The sequence below is a fragment of the Carassius auratus genome, chromosome 27 (assembly GCF_003368295.1).
Source record: "Carassius auratus strain Wakin chromosome 27, ASM336829v1, whole genome shotgun sequence".
Lineage (NCBI taxonomy): Eukaryota > Metazoa > Chordata > Actinopteri > Cypriniformes > Cyprinidae > Carassius > Carassius auratus.
In genome coordinates this window covers 29,848,276-29,858,275 of record NC_039269.1, presented here as the reverse complement: position 1 = coordinate 29,858,275, position 10,000 = coordinate 29,848,276, and the positions used below count along the sequence as shown (strand labels likewise).

The following is a 10,000-nucleotide window of genomic DNA, read 5'->3' as shown; positions in this document are numbered from 1 at the left end:
GATGGTGTGTGTGTGTGTGTGCAGGTGCATCACCGTATCCCCTGCAGTCGTGTGCTGGTGTGTGTGTGTGATGGTGTGTGTGTGTGTGTGCAGGTGCATCACCGTATCCCCTGCAGTCGTGTGCTGGTGTGTACTCCCTCTAACAGTGCGGCGGATCTGGTCTGCTTGCGTCTGCATCAGAGCGGTTTCCTGCACACAGCCAGTCTGGCTCGGGTCAACGCCACCTGCAGGCCAGAAGAGGTGCGCTCAGATGAAACCAGTTACATTATTTCCCCGTGTAACGACTGAAATCTCTCCAGTGTTGAGAGAGATCAGGAGCAAGATGATAGTTCAGTTCTAGAATAATGTGAACATGAATTCATCTCTTACACAAGTGACTGATGCAGTGTTCCTCAAAATGAATACAACGCAGAATGTGGCACAAACATGCAATAACTAAATACAAACATGCTTTATTTATTTAGTCCAGTCTTATTAACCAGTGTCTTTGCTGCTGACCTTCGATGTCTGATTCAACCTCACGAAGCAAAAATGACTTTAGATCAACTAACATTTGAGTTTTCTTTATATTTTATTAAACATCTTAAATATTGTGCCTTTTAAAGGGAGAATTCTTGATCATTCACTCACTCTCGGGTCATTTCCAAACCCATAACGTTCATCACAGAAAGTGCTCTTCACAAGATTAAAACTCTTGATTCATACAGATTCAGTTTACAATCCCTGACGCTCGGTGTAGGGACAAAAACCTCCAGCTTCATTAAAAATATCTGATTCCAGAAGAAGAAACTAACTCTTATGGGTTATTCTGATTCTACACTGCTTCAGAAATCACCGTTCTACCCCACAGGGCTTTCTAACTGTAATTACATCATATACTGTTTAATAGATCATGGAATAGGGACCGTTCTACTGTGCACAGATAAATCTGCAGAGAGCAGCCGTCTAACACCAGTGTTCATACAGAGCTCATTGGCTACACTCGTCTCTAGAAGGGCTTTTATAAAGTACACAGTTTAAGGATGAGAAAACTGCACAGATGGAGAGATGTAATGTAAGTGACAGAAAGTGTTGGTCTTGTGAGGTGCAGTCCATGCCGGAGGATCTGCGTCAGTACTCCAGAGCTGGAGAAGACATCAGACACGCCAGCTTCCATCGCATCGTGGTGTCCACCTGCTCCAGCGCTGGCATGTTCTACCAGATCGGCCTGCGGTGAGACACACACACACACACACACACTACAGGAATATACCTCACAATAATCTGAGCACATGTGAACCGTTCAGAACCATATCAATCCTGACTACTGTTCATGTGACATATAATGATTAATGGGTTACATTAGATCGTAACAGGCTGGAAGTGAAACACACTCAGGTGTGTGTTATTATGAAGCAGGGTTATCTTTACAGAACAAACCAGATTCAACTGAAATGATAGTGTTCAAATCATTCTGGCCAACTTATACATGATTATATGTAAAATAATAGTTGAAAAGATTTATGCGTGTGTGTGTGTGTGTTCAGTGTTGGTCACTTCACCCATGTGTTTGTGGACGAGGCCGGTCAGGCCACTGAGCCCGAGGCGCTCATCCCTCTGAGTCTGCTGTCGGAGACGAGTGGACAGGTGAGTGTGTGTGTGTGTGTGTGTGTGTGTGTGGAGCGCTCGTTACTGCGGACTGCTTCGTCAGCCTCTGCTCTGTGTGTGTGTGTGTGTGTGTGTGTGTGTGTGTGTGTCAGATGGTGCTGGCCGGAGACCCGAAGCAGCTGGGGCCGGTGGTGAAGTCTAAGCTGGCCGCTGTGTTTGGACTCGGCGTGTCTCTGCTGGAGAGACTGATGGGAAGAGCGCTCTACAGCTGCGGCGAGAGAGGATACAACCCCCTGCTGGTCAGGAGCTGCACTGCATGGGATTGTGGGATAGAAGTGACATTCTGAGAGAAATGCACTTTATTTGCAGGACATTTCACAAGCTGTCAGTCTCCACAGGAAATCATTTAGGCTACAGAAATTTATCTATTTTAGTGAAAACTAAGATTTATAGTTTTTTTTTTTTAGGAAGATTGAAAGAAGAGGTTCCCTTTCAAGGGAACTTCGAACTGCGTCCTCTAGGGGGCGCTATGGGGAACACCTCATCGTGACCCATGTCTGAAGCATACTTTGGAAAAACACCAACTTGTTGGCCGGTGACAGCCTCTGACGTCACTACCGCTGCGACTATAAATAAGATCCCGGACATCACGTCATTTATCTTCTTCGTCTTCATTGACTGATTTGTTTGAAGCGTGCATCTGAGAAACGACCACGGTAAGAGCGATCTTTCTTTATGATGGCATCCACTAGCAAGGCATTTGAACAGCGTGTACATCCGTGTCTGTGTTATTTGACACCTGATGACCTGGAGTCTTTGTGTCTCTTGTTTGGTTGAAGTGCACGTGTCCTCGATGTCATTGAGGGGCGATCTGTGTGCATTGTGAGCATTTTTCTATGAAAAAGCTCCGCTGTCGTTATCTTTTTGGGGAAAGAGGGACAGCCATCGGTTTCCTGCGGTTCAGGACCTCACACTGCTGAGGTACGGAGGAGAGTGTGGGGATCACAGGTGGATCTCCCTGAGGAGTGTAGAGAGGGACTTTCCCTTTCACGCTCTTCGGCGGCAGACGAGAGTGAACTTCAGGAGGAAGATGCGTTGTCATTAACCCATTCTGACACTGAAGTTAGTGATCTGCTGGGTTCTGCCCAGGAAGAGCAGGAGATGTCTGAGAGTGGTGAAGAGGATGAAGCTGAGCCTTCTCAATCCTCCTGCCCTGCGTATGAGGAGCTGTTAGAGGTTATGGATCACGCCACGGCAAAATTAGACTTGCCATGGAAGCGTGCCAGAAAGGTAACGTCACGAGGTCGCCTCGATGAGCATTATTTGTCTGATCATAGCCCTCCAGCCCAGGAAGAGGCCGTTTTCTTCTCTCATCCAGCGGTTTCAGCATACGAGATCACAGGCTTCTGCGGGAGCCTCGCTGATCATCAGAACTGGCAGCAGTAACAGTACTGCGGGGGATTTCATGGATGTCCGGCCAGGTCACCCTGAGGGTGCTTATATGCGTAATATAGTAAGTGTGCAAGTGAAGTCTTTGCGCACTTTCTGAAAAAAAGAAAGTGCCCTAACAATTAAGTTGGGTATGTAGCTTAGGCCTTATGGCCGTAAGGGGTACTGTCACAGACAGCCGTCTAAACGTCCCAGGGGCAACTCCCATGGAAATGGTAGCGTGTTCACCATGATTCTGGCCTGCACTTCCCTCAGCATGGCGGCGAGTGTATACTGTTCCCCAAAGCGCCCCCTAGAGGACGCAGTTCGAAGTTCCCTCGAAAGGGAACTGTCTCAGGTTACGTATGTAACCATAGTTCCCTGAGTAGGGAATGAGACACTGCGTCCTCTAGCTCCCTGCCATGCTTCGGCCGCAAGCTTCAGACGAAGAAGATAGTGACGTGTTCTCCCGGTGCTGATTTATAGTCGTGCCGGTAGTGACGTCGGAGGCTGTCGCCGGCCAACAAGTTGGTGTTTTTTTCAATGTATGCTTCAGACACGGGTCACGACGAGGTGTTCCCCAAGCGCCCCCTAGAGGACGCATTCGAAGTTCCATACTCAGGGAACTATGGTTACATTCTTAACCTGAGAAGTTTTTTTGTTTCTTTTTTGTCAAATGATTAATCTCATCCAAAATAAGTTTGTTTACATATGCACTGTGTATATTTATTATGTGTGTGTATATATAAATACACACCTGTACAGTATATTTTGAAAATATTTACATGCATTGGCATTAGATATTTTTATTTATAATTTATATTATAGAAATATATATATATATATATATATATATATATATATATATATATATATATTTATATATATTTTTTTTTTTTTTTTTTTTGTCAAGCCATTGACATTGTTACATACAATTTGTCACTTTTTATTAATTTCTTCAGAAAAGGAAACTTGACAATGTTAAACCTTAAAGGGGGGGTGAAATGCTATTTCATGCATACTGAGTTTTTTACACTGTTAAAGAGTTGGATTCCCATGCTAAACATGGACAAAGTTTCAAAAATTAAGTTGTACGTTTGAAGGAGTATTTCTGTTCCAAAAATACTCCTTCCGGTTTGTCACAAGTTTGGGAAAGTTTTTTTCGAGTATGTCTCTGTGTGATGTTAGATGGAGCGGAATTTCCTTATATGGGTCCTGAGGGCACTTCTGCCGGAAGAGCGCGCGCTCCCGTATAGCAGAGCACTGAGAGCACAACAGACTTCACTGATCAGAGCGAGAGCGTCGCGGAATGACACAAAAGAAGTGTGTTTTTGGTTGCCAGGGCAAGACAACCCTGCACAGATTACCAAAGAGGAACAGCATTAAGGGACCAGTGGATGGAGTTTATTTTTACAGAGCATCAACGGAGTTGTGCAAGTGTTTGTGTTTGTTCCCTGCATTTCGAAGATACTTGTTTTACAAACAAGGCCCAGTTTGACGCCGGATTTGCACATCGTTTATTTCTTAAGGATAATGCAATCCCAACGAAAAAGGGTCACGATCGTGTGTTGGAACCGCAGGCGGTGAGTAAAACTGCTTCAAATATCTCTGTGTTGTTAACTTAGCTATCGGCGTGTAAGCACATCAAGTAAACAACATGTGATGTTGTCATCAAACTGCACTTTCCACATGTACAGCTTAAAAAATAAAAAATAAAAAAAGACGACATAAAGTGGAACTTAGTCATTTTCCAAAACCGCTAAGCAAATATATACAGTTTCAGTACATACCACATAGAGACGTCGTTGCTGATGCTGCTCTCGTTCAGTTTCAGCCTCTGGATCTGATTCTGGGTCATAAATACACGCTGAATCTGACTGTTAGCCATGGTTTGTTTTGGATGATGGTTTTTTCCTCAAGGTAATGTCACAGCTTCCAAACGCTCTCAACGCAAAAGCCTACTGGCGCTCGTGATTCTTTAGCTCCGCCCACACGTCACGCCTCCAGCCGCTCGTGTTTTTCTGGGAAAAATCGGTACAGACTATCTTTCTCTTATGAATATAATAAAACTAAAGACTTTTTGGAGTTATGAAGGATGCAGTACTACTCTATAGGTACTCAAGATTAACAGGAGATTGAGTGAAAATGAGCATTTCACCCCCCCCTTTAAAAACTATTATACTAGATCAAACTTATTTAACATGGATATAAACATAGGGAAAAATTATCACCTTTAAGAAAAATGCACATTTCTGATTTGATACTCTCCAATCAATCACTTGTGTGAACAGAAGTCTCTGCAAACTTGAGAAATGAGTAGAAATTGTTGTTTTTAGCATGCTGTAGTAATCGACACAGAAGCTGTGATTAGAACTTAACTAAACACTAATTTAATTAGTTATAGCTTTTTTTTGTGTGTATTTGTAAAAAATATTTATTTCTCAAAGTGAATGTTCCACCACTGCAGCATGCACTGAACCTGGAAGCCCCAGTCTGAGAGTGACTCTTCTTCCTCTGGTAGTGAAGCCCTGTGCTGAGTGGTGTGTGTGTGTGTGTGTGTTGTGTAGGTGACGAAGCTGGTGTATAACTACCGCTCCCATGAGGCTCTGCTGGAGCTGCCGTCGCGCCTCTTTTACTCCGGAGAGCTGTGTGTCCGCTCGCAGAGGACCGTCGTGGATGCGCTCTGTCACTGGAACAGGCTTCCCACCAAGGGCTTCCCCTTCATCTTCCACGGCGTCCGGGTGAGTACAGACTCTGACCAATGAGAGCACAGCTTACTCACATGTGACCTGCAGAAACACCGTTTGGTCGCTTTGCAATGTTGACTTCTGAAAGAGAACCAAAAGGAGAATGGGACATTGTAGCAAATGAATCCCTGTTTGGGAACAAAGCAAACGATGTACAGGTCTGAAACACCCTCAGACTCCCCGTGTGTGTGTGTGTGTGTGTGTGTGTGTATGTGAAGGGGAACGAGATGAGAGAGGGCAACAATCCGTCGTGGTTCAATCCCGCTGAAGCGGTTCAAGTCATGATGTACTGCTGCCAGCTGGCGAAGAGACTGTACAACCCCATCTCAGCGACAGACATCGGCGTCATCGCTCCGTATAAGAAACAGGTGAGACCACACCAGACACATCCAGCTGTGGATCAGAAGATGCTTTAGCTGGAGACTTTCAGTTCAGGTGAACGTAGCTTTCATAAACAAAAAGCTATATTTTGAGCAAAAATCTAATGATCAAATACTACATCTGGATCATATTCAGTAGTAATATCAAAGTGAAGCTGCAGTAGATGTCTTCCATCAGTTCTCCTAAAGCTGCACACTCTCTGGATCCACACTTCACTCTAGTGTTTGTTGATCGTATTTTTCATATGCTTATATTGAGATCATTAGTTTCTGCTTCTTCCTCGTCTGTGTTTTTGATCAGTGACTCTAAACTCATTCAGGATTTGTGTAATAGCGCCCCCTAGTGTTCAGCAGTGAAAACACAAATTCAGTGTTTGGTGGGGGGGGGTAAGGGTTAAAGGTCACTATAAAGTACCTCTAAAAAGTTGCAAATTTGTCTTGCTTTAATGATAATTACAATTTGAATATGATTTATAGAATTGTAATATGATAATTTAATATGATATTATTAATCCATTACACAAAAGCTCTTTTAGTTTAAGTTATTATAAAGCATTTATTTTTAATTAATATACACAGTTCATATTTAATATAAGTGGTAGAATCAGTAGATGACATTAAATGTATGATTTGAAAAAGCAGCTCAAACCTCTTCCAGTCTGTCTGTGGTGATCATGTTTAATCAGCACACGTGTGTTTGGCTGAGATCAGTGTAGCACAGTGTTTCTCAAACTTTTTCAGCACAAGGACCACTTTATCTTCCAATTTTTTTCTGAGGACCACCTAACAGAATCCCACTCTAACACGCCCCCAAAAACCAACAAAATGGGAAGGATAAGCAAAATTTAAGTTTAATATGCAACTGTTTCAAGTAAAAAACTAATTATTCAAACACAAATGCAATAATATGATCAGAAATTATTATATACATTTTTATTTTATTTGAAAAAGTAAATGTGAAATGAGTTGCAGCTTAATATGAACAACAAACTGCACATGTGGAAAAAAACTGCAATTAAACATACTGTAACAGCCTAGGTCCCACTTAATGCCATTCCAAAGAGCCATTAGTTTAAAACTGAGGTGGTGGGTATAGGAAGTCTATGGTTGTAACTATGGTAACAATAAAATGCTGAAAAGAATGTTCCCCTTAATGTCCAATATCACTGAAATTACTGGGATTTTACACATGAAACAAAAACTAGTACATTACAAAACTAATAGATCTGTGAATTCTACATTTTGAGATTTCCATCTAAAACTTAACGTGAATATTAATGAGACGGGTGGTGCTGCTTATCACACATCAATGTCTGGCTCCAAACACTTGCCTAGTTTAGGTCATCGTTTCGCGGACCACTAGGGGGCGATGGCGGACCACTAGTGGTCCGCGGACCACACTTTGAGAATTACTGGTGTAGCATGATGAAGTCCTGAGAGGTGTGTGTTTGTGTGTGCGTGTGTGTGTGTGTGTCTGCGCGTGTGCGTGTGTGTGTGTGTGTGTGTGCGTGTGTGTGGGGTCAGGTGGAGAAGATCCGCGTGCTGCTGCACAGAGTGGGTCTGGGAGAGGTCAAGGTGGGGTCAGTGGAGGAGTTCCAGGGCCAGGAGTTCCTCATCATCATCATCTCTACGGTAACCAGCCTCTTCACTTCCTGTTTATGTCTGTGTACTTGACCAGAGTATTTTCAGTTCAAGAAACATTGACTTATTTTACTACATTCCAGAGCATGATCTCATACTTTTTACTCCACTGCATTTCTTAAAGACACATCGTGGTTCATTATTTAGGAGAGATCCTCATCTGCTGTGAGAGGTGACAGTGCTGTCTGATTTGTAAATCAGTGTACAAAATCCCTCTGTATGATTGATTGGGAATTAGATGGTTCAGACTGCTGCTGTTCTCCAGTCAGATTCAGTCAGAACATCCCTGTGTCCCAGCGTGCGTAGTATTCATCCTGTCTGCCCTAAATAGTGTTGAATGATTAATATCACACAGAATTTAGGATGGATAAAACTAAACCTAACATATCATCTTCCTGCAGCCCCAGCACATGCTAGATCTAAAACAGTAGCCTGTGTGTGTGTGTGTGTGTGTGTGTGTGTGTGTGTAAAACATCCATCAGGCAGAACCTTGTCATTTTATTCAAGTGCATTAAAAATCAAGTGTTCTCTCTGGAGTGATATTTTATCAAGAGTATCTGTATTTGTTCGTCAGTGACCGCTCATGATGTGAAATAAGTGAACCGCAGGACGAGCTCGAACCAGTCTGGACGGTTTTATTGTTATCAATCACAACACTCAGACGATCGAGATTATCATGAATGTTTGAGGAGCTCAGATGAAGGAGAGAGGTGTACAGATTCATCGTTCCTCTCTGAGGAGTGAACACTGTTTTCTAAACTCTAGGTCCGATCCAACGAGTCCTTGCTGAATGAAGAACTGCAAAGCATGCTGGGATTCCTCTGCAACCCGAAGCGTTTCAACGTCGCCATCACACGAGCCAAAGCGCTGCTCATTGTGATCGGAAACCCTCACGTATTAATCAAGGTGAGATTTATAACCCTCTTCACATGATCTGAAGCTGAATAAATGATCTCTCCAGTGATGTGTGTTTGTTCGGAGGACAATATCTGTCTGAGATACAACTATCTGAAAATCTGGAATCTGAGGGAGGAAAAACATCTAAATATTGAGAAATTCATCTTTAAAGTTGTTCAGATGAAGTTCTTAGCAATGCATATTACTAATCAAACATTACGTTTTGTGTTTGTGTGTGTGTGTTTGCTGTGTGTGTGTGTGTGTGTCAGGACCCGTGTTTCGGCGCTCTGCTGCAGTACTCCTATGATAACCGAGCGTTCCTGGGCTGTGATCCTCCGGTCAGTCTGCAGGCCTCGCCAAGGTTCGGGTCTTGTTTGGTCACTCTCGTGAACTTGTGTGTGTTCTAGATCAGGAGAACGTGGTTCATCACTTAACGCTGTTCTTGTTCTCCACAGGATTCTTTCTGAAGAAATGTAGACGTTTCTTGGATCAGCAGTGTTTTGATTATTCCACGATTGTTCTGCGTTAAAATAATAATTCTGTTATCCAGCACGTTATTAGCATCTAAAGATCTCTGAAGAACCGCTCTGAAGCTGGAGAGAGCCAGCGTTTATTTCTCTTGTGTTACAGAAGATTAAAACCTCATTTCAGCAAGCGTTCTCGTGTTATGTGTTCTTGCCACTGGATCTCAGATGTCTGATCTTCAGATTATTATGACTCAGTGTTTTTGGCTTCAGCTGCTGGTATAATCTGAGTGTGTGCATGCTAATGTAATGTAAAAAGTTGTAAAAATTGAAAGTTCAACATTTACACAATTAAAATTAAATTTATATTATCTCGGGTTCATTCATTCAAAAAACAACGAATAGTCCCTCTGTTAAAAAAAAGGCATGTGCAGAAGAGGTTACAATTTGCCAAAGAACACATCAACTGGCCTAAAGAGAAATGGAGGAACATTTTGTGGACTGATGAGAGTAAAATTGTTCTTTTTGGGTCCAAGGGCCACAGGCAGTTTGTGAGACGACCCCCAAACTCTGAATTCAAGCCACAGTACACAGTGAAGACAGTGAAGCATGGAGGTGCAAGCATCATGATATGGGCATGTTTCTCCTACTATGGTGTTGGGCCTATTTATCGCATACCAGGGATCATGGATCAGTTTGCATATGTTAAAATACTTGAAGAGGTCATGTTGCCCTATGCTGAAGAGGACATGCCCTTGAAATGGTTGTTTCAACAAGACAATGACCCAAAACACACTAGTAAACGGGCAAAGTCTTGGTTCCAAACCAACAAAATTAATGTTATGGAGTGGCCAGC

At 42.9% G+C, this 10,000-nt stretch overlaps 1 protein-coding gene across 2 annotated transcripts in view; it reads left to right on the top strand.

Annotated features, from left to right (window-relative positions):
• mov10l1 (Mov10 like RNA helicase 1) overlaps positions 1–9,330 on the top strand; it is a 32,654-nt gene extending 23,324 nt beyond the window's left edge. For both annotated transcript variants that reach the window (XM_026207065.1, XM_026207066.1), the window contains 10 exons: positions 94–240; positions 1,091–1,212; positions 1,527–1,626; positions 1,740–1,886; positions 5,583–5,756; positions 5,981–6,130; positions 7,667–7,774; positions 8,549–8,689; positions 8,950–9,041; positions 9,136–9,330. In XM_026207065.1, the coding sequence (XP_026062850.1) occupies positions 94–240; positions 1,091–1,212; positions 1,527–1,626; positions 1,740–1,886; positions 5,583–5,756; positions 5,981–6,130; positions 7,667–7,774; positions 8,549–8,689; positions 8,950–9,041; positions 9,136–9,157 (1,203 nt within the window). In that variant the 3' untranslated portion in view covers positions 9,158–9,330. The remainder of the gene's footprint in view (positions 1–93; positions 241–1,090; positions 1,213–1,526; positions 1,627–1,739; positions 1,887–5,582; positions 5,757–5,980; positions 6,131–7,666; positions 7,775–8,548; positions 8,690–8,949; positions 9,042–9,135) is intronic.
• Positions 9,331–10,000: the final 670 nt, after the last annotated feature.